The following is a 25,240-nucleotide window of genomic DNA, read 5'->3' as shown; positions in this document are numbered from 1 at the left end:
CGCCCCCACACCTCCCCAGGACCCCCCGGGCTTTGCCCCGGCTCCCGCTGCTGCCTGCGCCTGGGGCTCTGCAGCACACCTATCGCAGTTTAAATAGAATAAATACAGTGAAGAAAACAGTAAAATCTTCAATAAAGAGGCAAAAGGAAAGACAACAGCAGGTCCAGGGGTCCAACCAAACTCCACGTGGTCTCTGGATTAGTTACTGAGGAAGTTCTATGAGAGCACATTAAGGTCACAGCCGGAGACTCTCTTACCAATGTCCTTATATCGAAACTTCATATTCTCTTGTTTCCTGAGAGCAAGAAAAAAACAGTTGAGGGCAGCAGCTGCATTTCAGGATAATCTCCCCATTCCCAGCTGGTAAGAGAGGCCCCAGGAGTTGTTTTGCTCCCAGGGAAATGGTGCTGACCCTGCCCAGACCCTGCAACCCCCTCTGTCCCCTCCTGTCTGCCAGAGGAAGACAGAGCCCCCGACAGGGATGGAGCTATCCCCTCGTCACTTCCCCATGGGGACAGTCCCCAGGGAGGGATGGCTGCAGCAAGACTCACCCCTGTCTCATAGATCGGGTTGTCAAACTCCGTTTCTACCGTGATCTGGCTGTAGGGGTGGGAGTACATGAGGGGCAGGCGGAGGCTGGAGTAGTACCGACACCTGTGGAGGGGGACATGGGAGTCATTGTTCTGCATAGCAGGACCCCAGAGCAAAGCACAGCCAGCCCTGTCCTCTCATGTCCCCGCATCCTGGCTCCCCCTGCCTCCCAGGGACCCTGGAGCAGACCTTGGTGCTGGGTCCCCAGACCCATTCCTGGGGTATGCGGCCAGCGAGAGCACAGCGATGCTGAGCCAGCCCTGGCCATGTCCCTATGGGGCTCTCCCAGACCGGCTGAATGTCCCACCTTGTGAGATAGATGTACGCTCCTCCCAGCAGCAGGGAAATGATCAGCACTGGGATGAATATGGCCAAGGCCATATTGCCCCCCTCGAGAGACGTCTCTGCAGCGGCTTCTGCTACTGAAAGGACAGGATCCATTATGTTGGCATTTTCAAGAACCTTGTGATCCCCCCTCTGCCTCTGCCCTCCCTCCTGCCCAGCTTCTCACAGGCTCTGGCCGAGGGCCCCACATGGGCCCCACCCAGCAGATCATCCCACTCACCTTCCAGAGCATGTTCAAAGCTGTCTTGGTTCACTGGAAGAGAAATGGAGAGTTACTGGTACGTAACGGGGTTTGACTGGGTGTTGGCAGCTGTTGGCTACACAGGAAGCCTGGGCTCAGGGTCTCCCTGCCCCATCTGGTCCCAGCCACGCTGCAGACTTTCAGATTTTAATAAGCTCTCTGTAAGCTCACGCTCAGGACTGGGCAAGTGAGACACCATCAGGACAGCTCTGCCTGGAGCCGTGGTACCCTCCAGAGAGCCTCGCTGCCCCAGAGACGAGGTCTCCATGGATTCCCACTAAGCAATAATTAAGGACAATCCATTCTTGCAGCTTAGTGGCAACAGGAAGGTCCTCCTGTGTCCAAAAAGCACAATAAACCCAGAAAAACACCCAGGTCTCAGGTGAGTTTAACTCCTGACTAGAAAATCACTGGGAGTTTGCAGCCAGATGAAGGTCCCCAGGCTGCCCCAGGTCAGGGACTGTGGCTGTCCCTGTGTACCCCAGGTCCCCCGTTACCTTTGCAGATGGGCAGGGGTCCACTCCAGTGGGATGGCTGGCCCAGGATGCATTTGATGGTGACCTCCCCCATGAGCTCAAAGCCTTCATAGCACATGAAGGTCAGGGACTCTCCTGGCAAGTAGAGGCGCTTATAAAGTATTTGGTAGCCGTTTTCTGGCAGTCCTGGGTTATCGCAGGCCAGTGACTCCTCGGCTGAAAGGGAACACATCCTGGCATGAGCCCCAGAGCTTGGGCTGCCAAGGGAGAGAAGGAGCTGAGGAAGCACCCAAGATCTCACCCCATCCCGCTTTCAAGTAGCTCAAAGCTCTGCACCACCCTGCATGGCTGGGGAAGGTCTCAGCTGCAGGGGAGAGCTTCCCAGAGCCCCCGAGAAGAGCAGCTGAGCTGCAGGAGAGCAAGAGAAACCCCCCGAACTTACAGACGCAGTGCGGGAGCCGTGAGGTCCAGATGGGTGTCCCCGTCTCGCGGCTGTAGCAGGTCAGCAGCGAGCTGCCCTCCAGCACAAAGCCGGGGTTGCACGTGTACTGGATGGTGGTCCCCACCAGCAGCACCGGGTCGGAGATGAGGCGGGTCGAGTGCTCCACCTCCCCCGGGTCTGTGCAGTACATAACTGGGGAGAAGAGGCCGCGTGAGTGGGGACCCCTGACACGGTGGCCAGGGACTGGCAGTGGTCACGAAGCTGTGTGGTCACAGGGATGCCAGGGGGACAGCAGCACGTTGCTCAGGGCACAGATGCTGCTTCCGCACTTACTCTTTTCACAGAAGGGGGGGTCGCTGCTCCAGCTGAGGTCCCACTGGCAGGTGAGGGTGTCGCTCCCCACAATGTCATAGCCCGGGTCGCACTGGTAGGTGATCTTGGCCCCTCTCACCAGCTCCGTGTGCGACGTGGTCTTCCAGCCATTCTGGATCTCAGGCAGGTCAGAGCAGGAGTCGTTGCGGGACACCTCTGCAGCCAGGACAGACGCTGGCTGTCACCCGCCGAGCGGGACCCCGCAACGCAGCCCTCCTCGGAGCCGCTGCATGGGGACATGCGGCTCTTTGCCATGCTTCTGTCCCTCCCCAACAGCTCTCTGATCCCAGGCACCACAGACAGTGGGGCCTGGTCTCCGGGTGGCATCGCCTGGGCAGAGGAAAGGGGCAGCAGCAGGTAATGGGGGCTCTTTGAAGCCTCCCCAGCCCTGACAATAAAAGCAGGTATAGTGCTGTACTGATCAGGGCAGTGTCTGTGCTGGGCTCAGGACAAAAAGAGCAGCCTGGGAGCACAAGGCTCAGTGCTGACTGCAGACGAGGAGCAGCGCAGATGCTGTGGTCACGGCACAGCAGGTTTGCTCTGGTGAGGGGTTTGTGCCCTGCTGTCTCCAACCCTGTGTGCTGCAGTGCACTGAGGAGGGGACCAGGTGATCTGCATTGCAGCTTGTTCTCTGTTTGCCATAACCAGGGCTGTCAGCAGTGGAAAGAAAGCATGCTTGGAAGAAGTCTGCCAAGGGAAGACAGGCAGGGGGAGAGGCAGGCAGCGAGACTGCAAGCAGCCGTGGGGAAGGAGCGTCCTTTCTAGTCCTTGTCCCTTCCTTGGGCACCAGCCACTCTGGTCTGACGGACACGGCTGCACCAAAGGACATGTGAACAGCCGTCTCCAGGTGTAGTCTCAGCCCCTCCAGAGCAAGGAGTTGTGAACTAGGGATGCCCATCTCCGGAGCCAGCCCAGGGATGGGGTTTAGTGACCTCTCCTGGGAGGACATGTCACTGCAGCACCTCAGTGCCATCAACCCCGTGCCTGAGTGTGTGTGTTGGGGGGATTTCCCCCCGTTTCCAGACATTTCCTTCCCTGTTTTGCTCCACAGTTGCACTGGGCTAGATTAGGGCTAACAGGGACCAAAAATGCAGCTGTCCTCCTGCAGAACCACCCCAGAACTGACTAACCCAGAGACCTGCAGTGGGGCTAGGGGTCTCTGTAGAAAGTGGGTTGTGCAGAAAAGTGCTGGTGTCACAGCAACTCTCCCTGCTTCCACACCCAGTACCTGGACAACCTGGTCTGGCTGTGTGTCACAGTCCCCACCTGCACTGCAGTGACAGTGCCAGGGACGCGCCCAGCACCCTGCTCTCCCTACCTATGTAGTTCATGATGAATCCTTGCCCCTTCCCGAAGATGAGCCCGGCAGGGTCCGAGTGGAACTGGATGGTGAGGTCGGGACTGGAGGAGTAGAGCTTCTGGGGCCCGCTGCTGCCGATGTACTGCCCCAGGATGCGGGCGGTGAGCTCATCCCCATCGTAAATGGTAAGAATGTCGCTGTTGCTGAGGTTCAGGCTGGAAAGAAGAGCTCGGTTAGCGGCTGCAAAGGAGAGCTCGGCTAGCGAGCAGCTTGGGCGGGGAGTAACGTGACGGTGTCGGGCTCAAGTGGCAGCGAGGAGACCCCTGCCCCAGCACTGCGATGCAGCCAACCTGCCTTGTGACCTGTCCCCAGACCTGTGCCATCCCCAAGTAGACTGGGCAAGCGCTGTGGGATCGGCCTGCCCCCGGTGGGGTCGCAGAGCGGGTTTTCAAACGGCGAACCTGTAGCTTCTCCGGCGTCATCCTCCGGTCCGCGCTGTCCCCGCCTGTCCCCGCGGCCAGCAGAGAGCAGTGGCGGCCCGCGGATGGGCGGCTCGGCCGGGATGCAGCCGGGAATGACCGGGATCCAGGCGGGCAGGCAGCAAACGCTGCTGCAGGGCCAGGGCCAGCCCGGGCAGCAGCCCCATTCTCCCCGTTTGCTGCAGGGATGGGGCTGTGCCTTGGGCGCAAGCAAAGGGCTTCCAAGCAAAGAGCAGACGATGGATGCTCATCCCCGTGGAAACATGGCTCCATCACCTCCCATTCCTGCAGGGGAGCTGCCAGGCTTCCTCCTGCCTCTGCAGCCCCACCGCTGGCTGCCTGCTCAGTGCTGTTAGCAGTAGTATGAGCGAACCGATCAGGTCAACCCCAAGGATGGCACAGACGGTCCTGCGTGCCGGGATACGGCCAGCACCCAGTGTTCCGTTACGGGACAGTGCAGGAGGGTCTGGGACAGGGACACCATGTCTACCCCTTTCCCGTTGGGGAGAGAAACAGAATGCTCCTGGACCTGCAGGAGGAGTCTTCATCAGGTCTGAGGCTGAAGTAACTTCCCCAGCCAGGCCTGGACTCCTGCACCCGGGCAGGATCCGTCTGGCTGTGTGTGCAAACACCCGTGAACCCAGGACATGATCGCTCATAGCGGGACCCCTGCCCTGCACACTGGCCCATCTAATTCAGCCTTGTTTGGAGATGCCTGAGCCGATCCCCAAACATTTTATTAAGAATGTTCTTGGAAGGCGCCCAGCTAATCCCCACGGCAAGCTGACATTTGTAGTAAATCTCTGCTTTCTGTCAAACATGATTTTCTCAGTGACATTTATGTTTGATGACTTCGAATCACTTGGCCTCCAGTTCTGCTCAGCCCAAGCACCCACAAAGCTGAGAGAGGTGCACTGGGAGCTCCAACTTGTGAGTTTTACAGAAAGCTTTAAAACCTTTATGACTCTAAGCCCCTACTTGAAACACACTCTCCACTTGAAAACCCAAAATAGCATTGAAGATTCCCTTTGCACTGGCAGCATTATCATGCCAAGGGTTCCCAGCCTGGCATTGGATCCCACACCCTTCTGACCCCCCTGCAGCAAGTGCTGCCGTGTCTGCCTGTGCCTGGACAGGGCAGCTGGGGCCTTGCTGGGCCTCTCTGCTCCACAGCCCCACAGCTTTCTGAGCTGTGTCACTGAATGGCAAAGCAGTGGGCTGGCGGGCAGGAGGGGAACTGGTGTGTTTTATGGTCCCAGAAGAGGCAGAAGGCAGGGCACAGGATGCAGGGCTGGGCACAGCCCCTTGTCCTCCCTCTATCACACTCAGCCCAAAGACTAAGCTGAGGTTTCCAGCTCAGGGATGTCCCCAGGCATTTCTGGCCCTGAATGAACCAGCTTGTGACAGTGCTGCTGTCACCCTGGGATGCACATGGCCACGTGCTGCTATGGCACCACTCCCTGTGGCTTTGCTCCAGAGGAGTCCAGCAGCTGTCTCAGAAGAAATTACCTACTGCAATGGATGGTTTAACAGTGCTTTGAGCTTGGGGAGCAGCACTGGTACTGCCCTGGACCTCCACCTGGGTGCTGAGGGCATCATAGAGGATTAGGAAAGCTCCAACAGGGAGAAGAAGGAAAAGACATGGGTCTGTGGCTCGGGGGGAGCAGTGACAATGCAGCCAAGTGGGCTGAGCACTGGCAGGGCAGAGACACGTGCCAAGGTCTGGACTACTTACAGCTGGATGTCCAGGAAGAGCCGCTTCTCCTCGCCAACGTGGACCCGCCAGATGCAATCCTCCCCCTCCGCATAGGGCTCCGGCCAGTTGGGGGACAGGATCACCCCAGCCACGGCAGTCAGCTCCCCCCCGCACATTGCTGTGGGAGCGAGAGGCAGGTGCAGCTCAGACAGGGCTCTGGGGGTGCTCACACCCCCCTAGCATCGCCTTGTGCGTGGGGACCGACCTCGGCACAGCGGCTCCGTGTCGTTCCAGTACGGGTCCCGCATGTTGACGCACTCGATGACAGCAGGGCCCTGCTCCAGGGAGTGCCCAGGGTCGCACGTGAACTCCACGGTGGTGCCCAGGTTGTAGGTGGGGTCGGAGGTGGTGAAGTTCCCATTCTGGATGTAGGGCTCATAGCAGTGGCCCCGCTCGAAGGCTGGAAGACAAACCTCCCATTAGCCACAGAGACACAGCACTGGGTTGGGGACGCACTGCCCACCCCCTGCTCCTCACACCTCAGCTCTGGGGCTTTGATGCAATGCCTAGCTGGAAACACATTCCTTCATTCCTGCCCTGCACGGCTGTCCTCTTCCATGGCATATTTTACAGGCAATTTGGATTAACAACAGTTTATCTGTCCTGAGCCACACAGGCTTAACCAAACTTTATTTCCATTGTGTCTCAGCATCAGTCACACACTTGCTGTGTTGCCAGTTGCTGTATTTGCTGAGCAATCTCCCCTGGGATTACCGCACCTTACTGAGCTTGCTCAAAGGCAGGAGGCTCCCACAGGAATGATCCCACCAGCAGGATGCACTTGAATGACAAGAAGAGCAAACCTGTGTGAGCTGCCCGGGGCTTGCCCAGTGCCCCGTCCCCAAAGGAGCCACTGATGGGGCTGGGGAAGGCAGAAGCCAGGACAGCCCTATCCGCACGGCTGATGTGGGCTCGGTGTCCAGCAGTGCTATGCTATGGGGACTGAGGGGACAGACTGGGTGGTGGCGGTCACCGCAGACTGTATAATTCCAATGGCACCGATGGCCTTTTCAGCCTGTGTTCAGAGGAGCCCCATCCTGGACACGGCACCTGCTGCCCCAGGGCTGCCCCACAGCAGGCACAGGAGACACATCCTGTGGACATTCAGCTCACCAACAGCATTTCGCTATTTCTTTTCTCACTTATTGCCAGGCAAATGCATTCCTCAAAGCTACACCAGCTCCAGATGAGGTTTGGGTTGCCCTGTGTGGCTGCAGTGACATGGGGACTGTGGCACAGCGGAGCACGGGCTCTGCTGGTGTCAAGGCAGCCAAGACCCTTCTGACAGATTTCTCTGTAAATTGCTCGAATGTCCCAAGGCCTGGGGGTGCTTCCTGAGGCTGGCCTGGGGTTCTCAGGGGTGCCAAAATGAGAGCACATCACCTTCAAAGCGTATGTTGAAAGCCGTGGCGGACGCCGGCTCCTCTGCTAGGAAGTCAATCCTGATGGAGGAGCCGTCGCTGATCACCCCCTCGAAGGGGACGCTGTCGGCACGCAGCGAGTCATAGAGGACGGCAGACTGGTTTGTGTCCCCGCTGTACACCACCATCCTGCAAGGGAGGACACGGCACATTACATGGGAGAAGCATTCATGTGTCCCCCCAGAGCATTGCCTAGCCCCCCCTCCCTGGTGCTCATGCTCATGGCATTTTAAAGAAATTGTGCAAACAAAAATTCACCAACCAGATAAGTCTCTTTTATGGTGTCATAAACAGGGGCTTTATTCTTCGATTTTACTACAGGTCATAAAGCTGCTTTACTGCCTGTTACCAGCCTGAATGTTAATGCTGTTTAAACACAAGCGTCAGTACCACTAGTGTGTGCTTTGTGTTATGGGTGCTGATCACGGGCGACTCGCAGCTCCCTGCACCACAGTGGTGCGTGGTGCTGGGCACTGGATATTTGGGGGAGGAGGGGACATGTGTGACACAGCCCATGCATTGCCCCACAGCTGGTGGGATCTGGAGACCTGCAGGAACCCTGACACGAAGCGCAGGGCCTCGGGACAGCAGGGGCTGGGGCTCTGCACTTTCCTCTCGCAGATCTTTTTGCTCAAAGACCCGTCGTGCCTCCTGAGTGCTTGGACACCTAAATCAGGATCCTTCTCCTTGTGCCAGGACCCTTCTCTGCCCTCATCCCCACCATCCTTTGGCTGGCAGCCTCCTCCGTGCTGCACCCCAAGCTTGGGTTGGTGCTGTCCCCTGGGACACCCGCAGCCTGGGCACCAGGAGAGGTGAGTGGAGGAGCTGAGACCAGGTGGGAGCTCCCAAGCTTTGGTCTATGTATCACCCAGCAAAGCTCCTGGCTCTGCACTTTGGGCAGAGCAAAGCTCTCTGCAGTCCTGGGGTGCAGGGAGGGGGCTCAGCGCAGACCTCACCTGTCCTTCTCGGTCAGCAGCAGCTTCTCGAAGTGCAGGTGCAGCTTCTGGCCTGGGGGAGCCCCGATTGCCCACACACAGTACATGCTGCTCGACTGGTTGCCCGCATAGCTGGGCGAGAGGACGCGGCCGATGGTGGCATTGTGGATTGTCCCGCCGCAGGGAGCTGAGACACAGAGCACAGCCACTGAGACACAGGGCAGGAACACAGGACAGGACAAAGAGCATGGGGAGGCATTTGCACCTGGAGCTTCTGCACAGCAAAGGGTTTGAAGCACTCTACTCCACTAGATGGAGAGCTCATGCCCACCCAGCTTTCCTCACCAATCTTTAGTTCATAAACCTCTTGCCCGGCTTGGCTTTGCTTTGTTTTACGTATACAGACATATACTCACACACTCCATAAAATCTGCAATTTCCTTTCCCTTACCTGCCTAATTAGGCAGATTCTGCTGCCACTGGTGTGAAAACCTGAAGTACCTCTGGCTGGAATTGCTCTCGCTCACTCCCAGGACCGTGTTCAATTCACAGTGCAAAGAAAGCAACTCTAATTCTTTTTTTCTTTGGGGATCCCAATCTTTCTTAGCCCTGAGGCTGAACACCGAGGCGCCTACCTGAGCAGATGGGCTCTGGGCTGCTCCAGTGTGGCCTGGAGGCGTTGATGCACGTGAGCACTCGGGGCCCCTGCAGCTCGTAGCCCAGGTGACAATGAAAATGAGCAATTCCACCCGAGTGCAAATCCATCACGGTGACGTCTCCGAAGTCAGGTCTCCGTGGAAAGTTGCAGCTCAGCATAAACACTGGAACAAACACACTCATTTCAGAGCATAGGGCTTGTCTTCTCCCAGCCACCCAGCAGCTGAGGGGGGACACAAGGGACGTGCTGGATGTGCTCATGCTGCCACAGACAGACCCTGTGGCTAAGGGCCAGCACCAGAGCACCGATGAACCAGCAAGTCTCTGCTTTTCTAACTGTTACTGCTTTTGCCCAGACCCAGTTTCTATTTTAAAAAATAATTTGCTTGAACTCATCTATTTTTTATAGCTCTGCAAGGGAAAAAATAGACTTGCAGGCTGGGTCTGTGCAGGAAGAGCTGCTGCATGGGGACAGAAATGGGGCAAGGTGGGTGTGAGGAGCACAGCAAACACTGGGGTCTGGGATATCAGTGCATCTTGAACCCTCTTTCCATGCCATGACAAGAGCTGATGCCTTGAGCATGGACATCCAGCGAAACAAGAGCCCAGCGCCCTTACACCCTGCAGCCTGGTGAGACTGACACCCATCCCACCCGTCCTCGTGTGCCCGCAGCGGAGAGGCACCCACCCTGGTAGTGGAGTTGGAAGGTCCCCACCACCTCGTCCTGGAAGGTGCGGAAGTAGACAGAGATGGTGTTGGTGGGGCTGCGGATCACCTGGCCCTCCACCAGCAGGCTCTGGTTAGCCAGGACCACCAGCGCGTCGCCGTCCACCCCACGGATGGAGAGCACCTCCCCGTCGGACAGGTTCACGCTCTTCACCTGGGGGGAGCACAGACCTGTGAGCTGCGGACTGAAAGTGGGGGTCCCAGTGATAGTGAGACAGAAGGGAGATGGAGTGGTCCCACGAGTCACTGGTCAGGACACTGGTGGGTCCCCAGTTCCACTGTCATCAGCCCTGGGAGCAGCGCTGCATCTCAGGGCACCACGGCACTGAGCATGGTCATGGTCAAGGCTCACCGGCCTGAGCTGCGGCTGGGCTGTTCAGCACAGATCTGCCACCAAAACAGGGCATTTTTGCTCACCATCCACCCTGTGCACCAGGGATCCTTCCCAGAATCCCTCATCCACACCAGAGAGTGATGGGGAGTCACTGCAAATGAGTAGTCCCAAAAGCCTTTAATTACTATTTGGAAATAGCTGAAAAGTAACCCCACATTTGCATTTCAGCTTAATAAATGGGCTCATATTTCAGCAGAAAGATGCTCATCAGATCATTTGTTTCCTTAAGTGGGTGAGGACCAGGGCTCTATATTTAGCACACACCACAGCCTCAGTCCGTAATTGTGAGCGCTCCCAACAGCGTTGTGACTAGAAGGATTTGTTGGTGTTGTCACAACTGTGCCTGTCCCCGGGGGCTGCTGGTACCGCACACAGAGCCACCCGCAGTGCCTGGCATCCTCTCACCTTCTGCTGGAAAAAGCGAGATTTCATCTGGATAAACAACCCCATCCTGCCTGTCCTGAAGGTCCATCAGCCCTGAACAGTGCCTGGCAAAGCCTGGTCGCCACTTTGAACTCAGGAGGAGCTGATTTTGCCTTATTTTGCAGCAGTGTGCTGGGTCCCTGCAGAGTCCTGGTCTGCACCGCAGGGAACAGCAGTCCTCGGTCCTCATGGGTGTCACACAGCATGTTGGAAACATAGGACAAGTGTGTGCCCTGGACCCTAACCTGCCCTGGGTCATTTCTTCTCCAGGTTTTGTCCTGAAAATGTGCCACCCTGACACAGTGTACACACCCACTGCAGCTGGTGGGCCAGCTCAGATCTAATTATTAATAAACAGAATGAGTTAAATGTTATTTGGGATGAATTATCTGGAGTGCGGGATCCAGGAAAGCTAAACAGTCTATGTACAATGTTAACAACTCACCCCCAGCTCCCACTGGAGAGGAGTTTTTATTGCTGAGCCAGGTCTGAATCACTGCAAAGATGCTTCCAGGGTGTTTCTAATGCATTTTGTTCTGAAGTCACTCAAAGATAAACCTTCTCCACAGCTAGCTTCCTCTGGTGATGACTAGCACCAAGCACACTATCTAGCACTGTGTCGCTCTGGCAAGAGAAACATCCAGGGGTGCTGTCCGAGTAGTTGAGCGGCCCTGCTCCCCAAAGCTCTTCCACTGGGCAGGAATTTGGAGGAGTAGCTGGAGCAGGCAGAGCCCTGCAGAGGAGCTGATGGATGCTGCAGCCCCCGGCCCCTGGCAGGTTGGGGGCACCACTCAGCCTTCCCCTCCCTCAAACCCAGCCCAGAGGAGCCTGAAGCAAGAATGTCACCGCCAAGGACCTCATGGCAGTGGGATCCTCAGGGAACTCCATCCACTGAGGTGACATTGGCGGGTACAGATGCAGTGACCTGGTGCCAGGAACCATCAGTCACCGTGAGAGGGACCATATGTGCGAGTTCCTGCTGAGGCTGGGGAGGACAAGTTCTTACTTTAATCAGACTGCACCAATGTCAGCTCCAAAAGGGTTGGGAAGCCAGAAGGGATCCTTCATTGAAGCTGCCAGCCCCACTCACCCACTAGAAAATCTCTTTAGGGAAATTCTATTTCCTGCCAAGAAGATTCAAGAATTTTAAAAATAAATATAATTTAACTAAACATTTGGAGAGCTGGCTGCTCCATGGCTCTCAGGGCTGCGATAGTGCAACCTGGCTGGTGTGGGGGCAGGCAGGCTGTGGCACAGCTCCCCCCAGGATGCTGTGGGGATGTAGGGGGCAGACCCCAGCCACAGGCAGTTTGCTGGCAGCCCTTCCTGAGATGGTGCCTGTCAGCCAGGCTTTGTGCCCGAGACCTTCCCCCGTGCTCTCCAGCACATCTTTCCTCATGTTCAGGCTCCAGTGGGACCTGCTGAGACCATACACCACTCGTGACAAGGGGAGGGCACCATCCAGGCTCCTCATAGAGCTCGGTCACCCTGGCTCCCCATGTCACAGAGCAGCACAGCACACACATAGCTCTGCTGCTCAGCCTGGCTCCCCCCAAACCAGCATCCCCCAAACCAGCATCCCCCAAACCAGCATCCCCCAAACCAGCATCTCCAGCAGGTCTGGCCCACAGAGCTCCTAGCTCAGCCCCAGCAAACCCACACAGAAAAAGGGAACCCCCGTGGGTTGCCACTGCATCACGCCATCCTGAGAGGTGAGCTCAGCCCTATTCCTCCTCCCCCAGCAAGAATCCCCCTGTTCACCTCCAGTACAGGAGCTGTGAATTAACTCCAAAACACTTAAATATTCACCAATTATCCACAGGAAGGTGAGGCAGCTGAGGAGGTTGCACCGCATTACTCCAGCACCTGCCCCATGTCGTTAGCCTTGCAGCCACCAAAGCCTGCAGAGCTTGTATGCGTGAAACAATTAAAAAGGGATGGAAGAGAGTCCGTCAGCATGAAGCACAACATGGGGAGCAGTGGGAAGGTGACGGCACACAGGGCAGTGGTACCCGCAGTGGCTGTACTCGCAGCTCTGCGCTCCTGTGTGTGCCAGCTTACAGCATTCACAGACACCTGCACGCAGAGCAGCCCTGCTCTCTGCACAGCTGGGGTTTGCTGTCAAATACCTGCTTGTCTCTGGGATTTTAACCCTTCCATTCTCAGGGATGTGGCCCTGCTTCGGTGTAGGAGCTGTCTGTCAAAACCCATCCAAAGCAAGTGCTGGTTGGAGAGGTGACTTGGGCTGCCTACCCAAACCCTTCGAGGCTGCCCACCCCCTGGCAGGCAGCGGGCAGAGGGCTGCGCTTGGCCCTGCTGCAGACACTGCTGCTGCTTCGCCCCTTCCCACAAAGGCTGAGCGCCTATTTTGCAAATTGCCTGCCAGCGTCTCGTTGTTAAATTAATTGCATGGCATTTTAATGCTTTGATCATCGCTGACATTCAGGATGTACCAGTTCCCTCGTATAGTTTATTTATTACATACCTTAAGAAAAATCTGTGTTTTGTGTTTTGTTTTTGTTTGGTTGTTTTGTTGTTGTTGTTTTTGGGGGGAGGTTTTTTGGTTGGTTTGTTTGTTCATTCGTTTGTTTTTCCCTAGGAAGGGGCATTTTTAGCAATCACTGGTACTCGAGGCAGCGATGGCCAAAATGCAGAGGCTTTGCATCCTTTGCTGTCACAGCTCGGGGGGTGGACCATGGTGATCCCCCTACTGACGCGCTTCTCACCTGGAGCTCGACGCCGTAGCCAGTGTAGACAGTGACGTTGTAGGTGCACTCCAGGTAGCTGTGCAGGGGCAGTGGGGGATAGTCCGTGGAGTCGATATAGCCCTCGGGGTCGTGGAAGCTCACGCTGCAGAGGACTGGGGAAACTTGTGTCAGCGATTGTCCTGAGGAACCAGCTCACCCAGCAGCTCCCTCCTGCACCCGGGTGCTCCCGCAGCCCTAAATCTCAGCACCCCGGTCCGTGCTCCAGCAGCCAACCCCACCAACGTGCAGAAGGTTTTGGGCAGCCTCCCAAACCCAGTGCACAGAGCTGGTCCCTGTCACCTGCTGTATCCCCCTCCCATGCCCCCCACCCTGTGCAGGCAGTGCAGCTTACCCGGGCTGGGCTCTGTGGTGGTGACGGTGGTGGTGATGATGGTGGACGTGGTGGTTTCTTGGCTCTCTTCTGACACAGAGCCATGCACCTCACTCTCTGTGCTGTTTGTCCAGTTAATGGCAGCGCTGGCAGGAGCCGTGGTGGGAGCCTCACCGGCATCGCCCGCGCCAGCGGGGAAGGGCCCAGGGACCCCCGGCGGCAGTGTGGACGGGGAGATCTGCAGCGCGGGGCGGCTGGTGGTGGCCTGTCCCCCCCAGGGCAGCTCAGGGGTGCTCTGCTCTGCTCTGGCTGCTGCCTCTGCCGGCACATGTGGCGCTTGGGAGGCACTGGGGAGCCCAGAACCCAGCGGGGTGGCCAGGGAGGGAGCCTGGGGGGGCCGTGGCAGGGTGGGCTTGGGTCTCGGGTGCTTCCTTGCCGTATTTACATGCTTTGGAGTAGGTGGCTTTTTCTTAACAGGGAAAGTTTGTTTTGCATCAGCGTTGGGGGTGGTGGTGGGTGTTGGCAAGACACGGCTCTGCACCAGCAGCATTGTCTCCTCTGCCGCCAGCTCAGTGCCACCCTCTGCCACCGGCAGGAGGTTGAGGGCAGTGGCATGCCCGAGCTCCTTGGTTCCACCAGCCAAGCCTGTGATGTGCCTGAGCTCCCCAGGTCCACCAGTCAAACCTGTGGTGTGCCCAAGCTCCCTGGCTCCACTGTTTGTGTTGTCCACCAGCTCTTCTGCAGTGAGGGGGTCCGGGCTGGCGGGAACCAGTGCTGCCCCTGATCCGCTCTCTGCAAAAAAAGGGAGAAAAGTGGGACTTGGACAATTCTGGGCATGAAATCGTAGCTGTGCCAGCGGCACGAAATCAGCCCCCTGGGGAGCTGTGGTTGATTGAATGCCTGCCGCTCTCCCAAACGGGCTCATTATGGGAAAGCGATAATGAGCCTGCACAGATTCCCTGAAAGTTGGTTTTTTGCTGAAAGTTGGTGGCCTTATCTCACCGTTTCAGAGCTGCTATTTGGTCTCTTTATCTAGAGGTCACTTGTTCAGGGAGGTTCACTCGCTCCTGATGAGTTTGTTGCTCTGGCTCGGTCTCTGTGAAAAGCCTTTATTTTTGCAATTGTCATCAGTGAATGTGGCTATTTCAAAACGCCTGATTAGGCCGTGGCTCTTTCCCATTGTCTTCCCCATGCTGCTGCCCGGCAGGGAACAGACACCGATTCACCGGCCTCCTCAGCCTCCCGCAGCAGAACAGCACCCGCTCAAAGCCTCTCCTTGGGCAGCCACAACCTTTTGTGTTGGGTGAAGCAATGCGCGGGAAAGGAAGAGTAATCAAAGCTGCACCACCACCGCTTCAGCCGAGGAGCTTAATTGCATGAAATACAGATTTAGTCACCATCTGATGGGGCTGCAGTCCACGGTGTGAAATAAGCTGTAAGCAGCACCACAGCTCTGAGAAATGCTGCAGAAAGCTCTGAGAGGCAGAGAGTCAACATTTTCCATGGAAACAGCAGTTGCCAGGGAAGGCATTTAGTGTGTGGTGCTTAAAGACGCTGATTCCAGCCCCCTCTGCTCCCCTGTGGGGGTTTAGAGCCCAGGTCCCCAAAACGTGGCACCTGGCTGGGCATGGTGGGTCTGTGAGCCCCCAGTCCTGCTGCTGGCCCAGGCACATGTTCTCCTCCAGCACTGCAAACCAAGGTACCAACCTGCTCTGAAAAGTGATTTGAGCTGCCGTGACATCCCTGTGGGGCAGTGGGGACATGTCCACCATAGCGTTGGGTCACTGGAGGATCAGAGTGGCAGCTGGGGGCTTTTCCTTCCCACACATACTCCAGCAAAGCACAATAAACCTCTGGTTCACCTTGGGCACGTCATTACAGTTAGTGTTACAGATGCTTTAAACAAAAGCACAATGCTTGCATCAAAATTAACTTGGGTTTCTTTGTGTGTTTCAAATTCTACTAATTAGGGTAGGACCAGAACAAAAAGGAAGAAAAGGAGCTTTTGGATGTGAAACCTGAAACACAGGGACTCTGCAGGGTAGTTGTTGCGGGGGAGTACCATCTCTCCGGCATCCAACCACCCTTTACACCACCCTGTGATTTTAGAGCCTTTCAACTTCTGCTGCTGATGCCTTACCATTAGTTTTGCACAGCCAGCACGGAGCTGGGCACACTATGGTACAGCCCAGCACAGCAGTGGGACAGTTCAGTGGGTTTACGCCAGCACCACTGGGTCACCTCCACATATGTTGGGGAGAAAAGGGACTCACAGTGGCAATGGGGTGTCAGGGTCCAGCCCTGAATGCCCCAGCGGTCCCTGCCAGCTCCTGTTGAAACCAAGCAGTGTTTCTTGCTGCAGCTCATGCAGGGATAAGCAATGGCCACTGCTCTGTATGGTCTGAAGCAAAAGCAGCCCACGGGAACCCTCGGGGAAGGGGACACTCCCATCTGGCAACAGCAGGGCAGAAGGGACGGGCACAGAGGGAAGCAAACAGCCTGCTGAAAGTTGAATTTGCTCCATCTTGGAAATCAAAGCAGTTTCTGACAAGAACTGAAGGGAACACAACAGGGAAAGGAAAAGGCTGGGAGAATTAGCCTGAAGGATGGAGTTCTCAAAATCTGCATGCCTGAGGCTTGAGATAATATATTTTTGCCCAGGTCTGTGCAGTGGGTGCAGTGCAGGAGCAAGGGAGCCTTCCCTCGCTGCTGGCCGGCTCCCCTCTCCTCTTGCTGAGCTGTGCCAGACCCACCCCCAAGCTGCTCTCGGACAGCCCTGGCACGGGCTGGTGGCACCAGGCTGGTCCCCAGCCCTGGCATGGGGCGGTGGCACTGCGCGAGTCCCCAGCCCCAGCTCCCCGGGACAGCCGGGGCTGTGCCCCTGCCTGCCCCATCATTGCCGCTGCTCTCAGCTGCCGAGCTGCAGACCCAGCGCAGGCAAACCAGTCCTGGGCTCCCTGGCCTCTCCTGTTGTGTCTCCCACAACTTAAAAAATTAATTCCTTAATTAGCAGTGGTTCAGCAAATTCATTAGCCGATTCCCTTAGCACATTAGGAGACATTTCACACACGTTGTCTGCAAACACCGACTTGTGTCAGCTCTGAATAATCTCCCTGGGAAGGGTGAGTGCCTTGATATCCCCATGTCTGCTACTGGTGGAGCAGCCGAGGAGCCCCCACAACCTCTGCTCATTGCTGAGCATCTCTGCCTCCCTCTGCATCCTGGCCCGGGCTGAGCCTGGCCTCCACAGGAATCACACCATGGGGCCATGGGCATCCTGCCATAGTGTGATGGGGGGAAATCAGTCCCCAAGGCAGTGACAGCACCAGCTCTCACCCCTGACAAGCTGTGTGGGGCTTTCACATGCTTTAGGCTTCCTCTCCCAGGCCAAGCCCAGGACAGACAGCTGATGGCTGCTCTCCTACTGCTGCTGGTCATCGATTTTAGTGCAAAACAGCTCCTCCATTACAGGAGAGGATGGGGCTGTCAGACAAGGAGGAGGTTTCATGGGCCCAGAAGACGAGGGGAGGGGGCTCGCTGGCTGGTGGGACGTGGTGGGACAGTGGCTCACAGTGAGATAGTCAGAGTGTTCCCACAGGAACCTGAGTCCTTACAGCTGGTGTGTTACCCAAAACAGCTAAACAGCGTCCTTGGGTTATTTGTCATGTGAACTTTAATTCTTAACGGATGTTGTCATTAAACCATATTTTATGCTTTCAGAAAGCTGACTAATTTCTTATTAGATCCTTTGCCAGGATGCATTTAAATGATTCTGTCCTTAACAAAGCATGAAATAAAACACTTGGTATAGCGGCTCCATAATGAGATACTTAACATGCTTTAGTTTGTAAAGGGCAAATGTGTATTTCAGGGAAGCATATGCAACCAGGTTGGAGTGGGGAGATGGAGGCACAGGGGGGCCCTGGCAGCCGTGATTAATAAGGGCATATTCCACGTTATCAGAAAGAGAAGTGATTAATGATCTTAACTCCAGATTGCATCGCCACCCCCAAACCGGAGCTGTGCTCCAGCATGTTCCCAAGCCGTGGCTGCCAGCCCTGCCTGCCTAGTGCTGCCAGACCCGCCGTATCTTTGGTAAGATACTTTCCATATGATCTGAATGCAAACAGTCATTCTCTCACCTCCAAGGATAATCACGGTGAGAGATGAGCTTTGCAATTGCCCAAGCATCTTTGGAGCATTGCTGCCCAGGAACCAGCCTGGGACCACGGTGGGGGTGGCAGCTGGCAGCTCTGCAGCCCCTGTCCCCTCCTAGGAGCACAGTGATACCACCTAATGCCACTAGAGTGCTAAATAAACCACCAGAGATTTATAATCAATACTGAGGATTTACTCTGAGTTGCAGTAGCAAAAATATTCTGGTAATGGCAGGAAATGTGAGCACAGAAGGGTTGCTTGCAGTGCTCTCATAGCCAGGCTCTCACTCTGCTGCCCACTCCCAGCATGGGACAAGGCTGTTTAACGTCACCCAGCGTTGCAGGATACCCATGTCCCCGCCACTGTCCCCGCCCCAAGGGATGATCAGCTGGGGTGGGGACAGGTAGAGCAGGACCCTCCCCAGTTGCCAAAATCCATCCTGCTCTGCACAAGCCATCAATCCAGAGACACTGAGCTAGTGAAAGAGAAATGATCACGTTTGACCTTGATCTAATCTGCTAAACCATCTCCAGAGGAGGTAAATGCTATCAAGAGGTACAAGGGGTTTATCTGCTGTCTTGATCAGGAGCACTCTGCAGGCGGTTCAGGGCTGGAAGGGTTTCTCTAAATCCACAAAAGCTTCTGCAAGAGCCCCCTGCAGCCCTTGCACCCACAGCACCACGCTCTGCACAGCGGTATCGGCATGGGCGACTGCTCCTGAAAGATGGGACAGAAAAGTCCGGGACAGTTTGGAGCACAAGTGGCCTTAATGCAAAACGACAACTCGTCTTCAGGTCTATTCTGGGCTCTGCCTAGATACCAGCATGTAAACACCACGGAAGGAAGCTGAGCTCCAGGGAGGACGTCTCCAACCAGCTTGCACTCCCCCGCGGTTTATACTTAGCCGCTGTCGGAAGCATTCACTCCTCGGCAGGGCACGGGTGCCCAGCGCTGTGCTGTGCGGCTGCCAGGGATGGGGGTGACAGCACTGGGGGCTAGAGAGGCAGCGGGACAGGCAGGGCAGGGGATGGGGCAGGGGCTGCCAAGGCATCTCCCCTCACTCTGAGCCAGCACCGAGCCAGGTGCTTGCGAAGAACCAGCCACCTGCCCGCCTGGGCAGCACCGTCACCTGCTCGCAGAGAGCCCCAAGCACCAAAAATGTCCTTAAATACACATAAATGAGCACAAGTGCCTCTTTGAAACTTGCCTTCAGAGCAAGAAAAATTCACCACCTCAAAGAACACCATACCCGTGGTCTGTGCTCCGTCACTCACACAATCCTGCCCAAAGAACAACTAATTTGTTCTTAATATTTTGTCAGGTGCAAACAGCCTTTTTTCTTTTTTTTTCACCATTTAGGATAATTTTCTCTTGCTCTTTTGAAGAATTTTGTTTTCCTGGTACTCAGAAATAAATCTGCTTATTGCCCCGGATTTGTGAGGATACAGCAACAGATTTGGGGTTGTGGCCTGGAATTTGCCGTGAGAGCCCAGGCGCATTAACTGAGCAAACCGTAATGGATTAAGCAAAAGAGTGAATGAGATTGCAAGGCCAGGCGAAAGCAAGAATACTAATTAAACGTGAGCTCAAGCTCTCCCCTTTGCCACAATTTCATACACTATAAGCTCTTGTTCTCCATAATAGCAAACCAGGCTTTTCACGGCTCCTTTGCAAAAAGCAGCTGCCCGTGTTTTGCACAGGGCAGGGACACAGTGTGTTCTGGCAGTTTTCTGCTGCCTGGTGGCCACAGTCCCAAAGTTTCACCCTCATAAGAGTAGGTCCCCAGGCCACCTCCCCACCCCAAGCAGGGGGACAGGACCGTGGCCGGTGATGGCAAATGTGCATGTGCTGCTCCAGAGGTGCTGTGGCTGGAGAGAGCCGGGCAAATCTGATTGCTGCCCATATCTCAGCCAGAGGGCCTTACGGGAATTAGGGAACTGCAAGTGCTTGATAAAAGGATGCTGAAATAATCATAAAGCACTCATTTTGCTGCTGTGCTCCTGAAAGAGTGAAAGTGTGAGTAGCTGTATCGCTGGGTTCCCATTACTAATGCCGATGCTATCACTGCCTGGCTGCCAGCGCATTCTTGGGCTGCTGCAGAACGGTGGCTTGATTGCTGGAGTTCAGTAGTTACCATCCTGGAGGTTCGGGTGATCTGATTATCCCCAAAACCCTGAGAAGCTTATGTGGATGCTATTAATGGTGGCGTTCAGCCCCCGTGCTCTGCTGTGTGACAGGCTTAGACAGATTGTCAGCATGCTGGGACTGGCTGATCCTGCCCAGAGCTGCTCCTGCTGTAGGCATCTCACCTGAGCCCACCGAGAGCTGGGTCTGATCCTGCACCCCCCAGAGCCTCTGCATGCCACTGGCCTTGCACCAGCTCTGGGGGTGCCCTGCTCTGGGGAACAAGCCCCCCTTTAAGGGTCCATGGCAGCAGCTGGCCCTGCTCTGCAATAAAGCCAGGCCCAGGTGAATAGGCTTGGCTTGAGTGTAGGGCTTCCTTGGGGCAGGACTGCAGGCTCAGCCTGCTCTGCAGGGAGCTGTGGATATTTCTCTGAGTCAGGAGATGCTGCTGAGATACGTGGGGCCCATGGCACTGCCCTGGTACGGAGAACCTGCGCTCAGGGATGCTTAGTGCCGGTAGAACTACTCCTCAAACCAGCTGGAGCCATGCAATAAGCTTTCCTTCAAAAAGATGCTGCCTTGATTTATTTGCAGAGTATAGTTCAATTTTTTATTGTGTTCCCTGCCTTGAATGAGGTCCTCTGAAGGGTGAGATGGATGGCGCAGCAGGGACCACGGTAGCGAGGAGAGGGGACTGCGCAGAGCATTGAACCCCAGCAGATGGTTCATCTCAGCCTTGTCTCAGGCTCCATCGGCAGGTGAAACGGGGCAATCGATGGCTGTAATGAGCAGAACCGCCGGCACCACTTGCACAGTGTGACGGATGTGCTGGGAGCACACGCTGCCTCAACTCCCAGGCTTGGGTAAGCAGGATGCTGAGATGGGTGGCTCGGGCAGGTCTCCGGAGCTGTGTCCTCTGTCGGCATCACACTGGCTGAGCCAGGGCTGCCCCGGCTGGGCTCATCTCCCCCCTGCCCCAGGGCTCCCACGTTGCAGCCGCCCACCCAAGTCGCTCCTGTTGACGAAGGAGCCTGGCAGCCTCTGCTGCAGCCACTTTGATCAGACCAAATCTGCCTTCCCAAAGACAGAGGCTCCTTCCCTTATCTCCCGGCAGCCTGCAGTGAGTGCAGGCAGAGACGTGATGGAGCAGATGAAGGAACAGGCTGAACCCACAGAATTGCCAATTACTGCCAGGAGGATGAAGGAGAACCCGCAGGTGCTGCCATTCACTGCAACAGAAGAAGCTGGATGCTCTCCCGGGACCTCCGTCCCACGCCGCTCTCCAGCATGTGCCGTATGGATTTCACCGTCAGGGAGAAAAACATAGAGGGTTTGACTGTGAACCAAGGATCTGAAAAAAAGCAGGTTGCATCCGTCAAAATACTCCGGTGTGACGGATTGGAAATGCTTTGGTTTCATTTCAGATTTTAAAAGATTTTTGCCTTGAATCCTGAAGAGCAGAAAAACCTGAATCAAAACAGTCTTTCACTTTAAAAATGTCAAAACAGACCAATAGAGCCCAGATAGCCACGTCTCCAAACAGATTTGAAACCTGCTCTTTCCTGCGGTTACAATTTCAGCAAATTAAGTTTTTTTCCGATGGAAAAGAAAAAAAAGTTTCCCTCAAGAGCATCCTGACAGTTCAACCTATAAGCAAATAAAATAGTAGCAATCTGATCATCGGTGAGTCATCCACGTGGGAGCACAGATAAACACAGCCAGAGCACTTTCGGGCGTTTCTGAGCCATTCTCCTGCGTAAAGGCTATTTTGTGCCACCTGGTGAGGCAGGAGCGGGAAGGCTTGGGGATGGCTTTCATCCAAATGTTCGTGTTGCAGTTGGAGAAAATAGAGAATATTTTTCCTGTGGTTTGGTGCCCAGCAAGGATGCAGGAGTGGTGCTTGTCCCCAGGTCCTTCTGCTCCATGGGGTGCAGGGAGCCCCAGGACTCCGGTGCTTGATCCCACTTGCCAGCAAGATGTGGACATGGTGCCTTCAAGGGCAGCGAGAGCACCCTGCAGTGATCCCATGGTTTGTGCAAATTGGGGAGCTCTTGGCAATAAGCACCGGGGTGCAGGGGGGTGTATGGGGCTCCATAGTTGCCTGCAGCAGATGGAGCCACCAGCCTGTCTTCACCACGGCTGTCCCAAAGAGCAATTAACAGGCAGATAATTCAGAAGCAGGGAGATGCCAAGGCTCTGCTCTGGAGGAGACGGCAGCAGAGGTCAAGGAGCTTCGGGACCTCTCTGCCTCCCGTTCCTGATGTCCCTCTGTTTTTATGAATTTCCTAATTCTACAGAGATTCTCGGGGCCCTGGGGAATTTCCGAACTGCTTTAAAATGCTGTTAAATTGGCCATGTGCAGGGGTTTATTTATGCTCATAGGACTGTGGTCTGAATATTTCATTTTTAAAATTTACATCTGTGTCACTAGCAACGCTCAGATAAGGTTGCCATGGAAACCCCTCATTACGGGTGAGGATGCTGGCAGCGGTGCCCAGCCCAAGGAGCCGTGGCCGAAGGACCGCGCTCTCTTCCTCACTGCCCATGGCTCCTGTGCCCAGTAGCAAACCCGCCTTTGTTGACAGAGACAAACAAGAGGAGAAGGGTTTCACCAGCACCTGCTGCCTGTGGTCAGAGCGGGGCTCGGTGCGATGCTCAGGGACCTGTTGTGTTGGCAGGAGACACTGGGCTGGAACACAGTGCAGCCATCTGTGCCCATGCTTGGTGCCAGCTCTGGGCTGGGACAGCTGGAAAGGTCCCATGGACTGGTCGTGGGCAAGGGGGTTTCTGGTCACAGATGGGAGCAGTGGATCCAGCTCTGTGGCAGGGGCTACTTGCAGGCAGGGCTGGTATTCTGACAAAGAAATGCTCTTTCAAAACCCCACTTTTTTGGCAAATCTACACTGCCTGTGCCTGACTCACTTCGCTCGGGAGCAAGGACACACCAGGAGTACGGAGCTAAACTCACAAACCTCTCCCCGCCGTGCTCTGGAGAAGCTCGTAACTGCTTTAACGATCCACAGCAGCCTGACAGATGCCTGGAAATTACACACTTCTCCTAGCTATGAGGAAAATGGATTTTCCTCCCCAGTGCTGCTTCGCAGAGCTGGAATCAATGCGACTTTGACTCTCAGGCATTTGTTCTGTCCATGCTGGCTCTGCCTGAGCACCTGCAGCTGCTGTGGCTGCAGGGAACCTGCCAATAGATGCTCCCCCTCATTCCAGGTGCCACTGCCTGTGCGTCCCCATGTCCCCATGATGCCCAAGCCCTGCTGTGCCCACAGCACCAGCATCCCTGGCAAGGAGCAGCCCTGGCAGAGGCCCCCGTCCCCAGGGATGCACCCAAAAGGGATGTGACACCCCCAGCCAGGTTGCTGCTTGGCTGCAGCAGCTAAAGAGGAAGAGGAATTAAAGAGGCTCATCTAATTATGGAGGAATCAAGAGATTTGCAGTGTGGAAGTGATACAACCTGTTGCCTGCTGACTTGTCCTGGCTGGGTTCTGCTGTCACAGCCTCCCCAGCTGATGGGTGTGATTAATTATCCCGGTATCTCCGCAGAGACAGACAAGCTGGTGAGGACCACAGAGCAGAGGACAAAAGCCATTAGAAATAGCAGCACTTTCATGCAGATGTTAATTTGAGTTCACTGTAGTTTTTTATCGTTTCCAATGTAAGAAAAAACAGTCTCTGCCTTGTTACAGGCAGATAGGCCTGTCTGAAATGAACTAGCGGGGTGGTTTCAAGCAGTAATTCCTTTTTTTGAAAGCTGAGCCTCACTAGGTGCAAATAGAAAGTTTCCTATGGAGTTTTCTAGTCTTCTTGGTAAACCCACGGTGCCAAACCTCTGATCTCAGCCAGATGCACCCCAAGATGGGTGCACCCCATCTACCACCAAGCACAGACACCCCTGGAGGACCTGCCATGGACCTGCTCCCTCCTGTCCTTGCTGCCATGTCCCCCAGGTGTCCCTGCTCTGGAGGGGGTTCATCATGAGAATGAAGGAGCAAAGGCAAACCCAACCTGTGGCTCTCCTGGGATCCGCAGATGGGGTGTTCATTCCTTGGGTCTGCCCGGAGAGAGGAAATGGAGTATTTTGGCGGCTTTTCAGGGTACAAATTTTAATGGGCGAAGAGAAGCTCCTTCTATCTCAACCAATCATCCAGCCTAGTCGTCTATATCAGGGTATAAAATTAAATGGATTCCTAAAGAGAGAGTATATTTAGACATAAAAAGCCCATTCTAGTCAGCTATCTGAGACTAAAATAATTAATCTCCCATCACTGTTAAGATGCAGTGGAGCAGATCTTGAGAAGCGAGTGCTGTGATTAACTCTTTGGGAGCAGGTCAGCCCTCTGAAACACAGTTCGTACCTCGCTTTCTGCCGTGATCATGGAATCATAGAATGGTTTGGGTTGGGAGGGACTTTCAAAGCTCATCCAGTCCAACCCCCTGCCATGAACAGGGACATCTTCACCCAGATCGGTGCAGATGGGGGGCCAGCCTGGGTTTCTCACCAGCCACACCAGAACTGCACAAGCCATCATCCACTGGGTTTAGTTAAAACTCCCAGTGTCTGGGGATGGTTGGGAAACAATTACAAGATATACAGCTATAAAACATCTGGCGAGACAAAGTTTAGTCTAATTATAATAGATGACTGTTTCTCTGCCTGGCTATAAATCATTCATGCTCTCACTTTCAGGCAGTCACATCCATGGATTATCTGAATATTCAACACCTCCTTGATGTTTTTCTACCTGTCTGGAGTGTGTTCAGAGCTTTGTTTGGTTTGATTTCCACTCCAGAATGGGAAACATGACATGACAATATCACGGTCAAAGTCCAGGTGAGCAGCCCAGGCCCATGCTCATGCTGCAGCATCACTGCCCTGCGCTCCTGGGCTGGGGCAGCCGGAGCATTTGGCTTCTGCCAGAGCCCAGGCACAGCCTCTACATTGACTGTGAGTCACGGGGCAGAGCTGAGCTGCCTTTTGCCAGATCTGTTTGCCAACGCTTTATTTTTCTTTCACAAGGTGTAGCAGGAATCCCAGTGTGGCTCTAGTCCAGAATCCCCAGAGCAGAGCAGACACAGCAGCTCCTCAGGGTCAGGTCGCTGCCTCCCCATAGCAGCACAGAGGACGCAGCACGTTCTGCTGCTGCCTGTGGCTGCTGCCCTCCCCTGGGTTCTGTCAGGGTACCCCAAAAGCATGTCTTTTTCTTATTTTGGAGTACTGCAAAAGATGCCCTGGGGCATCTCAGGGTGGAATGTGAAGCCCACCAAGTCCTGGTCATCTTCCCTGGTGCACAGGTGTCTCACTCAGG

At 55.2% G+C, this 25,240-nt stretch overlaps 1 protein-coding gene across 1 annotated transcript in view; it reads right to left on the bottom strand.

The window, feature by feature from the left end:
- Positions 1-265: 265 nt before the first annotated feature.
- The window catches only part of SEZ6L (seizure related 6 homolog like), a gene marked incomplete at both ends in the record, with an annotated part of 37,515 nt that continues 12,540 nt past the window's right edge, over positions 266-25,240 (bottom strand). Inside the window, 16 exons of the mRNA XM_080355334.1 lie at positions 266-295; positions 552-654; positions 899-1,013; positions 1,157-1,189; positions 1,675-1,869; positions 2,096-2,287; positions 2,429-2,623; positions 3,786-3,982; positions 5,982-6,120; positions 6,208-6,402; positions 7,386-7,552; positions 8,380-8,545; positions 8,994-9,179; positions 9,704-9,896; positions 13,286-13,419; positions 13,659-14,429. Of these exons, the coding sequence (XP_080211460.1) occupies positions 266-295; positions 552-654; positions 899-1,013; positions 1,157-1,189; positions 1,675-1,869; positions 2,096-2,287; positions 2,429-2,623; positions 3,786-3,982; positions 5,982-6,120; positions 6,208-6,402; positions 7,386-7,552; positions 8,380-8,545; positions 8,994-9,179; positions 9,704-9,896; positions 13,286-13,419; positions 13,659-14,429 (3,011 nt within the window). The remainder of the gene's footprint in view (positions 296-551; positions 655-898; positions 1,014-1,156; positions 1,190-1,674; positions 1,870-2,095; positions 2,288-2,428; positions 2,624-3,785; positions 3,983-5,981; positions 6,121-6,207; positions 6,403-7,385; positions 7,553-8,379; positions 8,546-8,993; positions 9,180-9,703; positions 9,897-13,285; positions 13,420-13,658; positions 14,430-25,240) is intronic.

Source organism: Nesoenas mayeri (genome assembly GCF_963082525.1).
Source record: "Nesoenas mayeri genome assembly, chromosome: 17".
In the NCBI taxonomy this organism is placed as follows: Eukaryota; Metazoa; Chordata; class Aves; order Columbiformes; family Columbidae; genus Nesoenas; species Nesoenas mayeri.
This window is presented reverse-complemented; position numbering and strand designations above follow the sequence as displayed.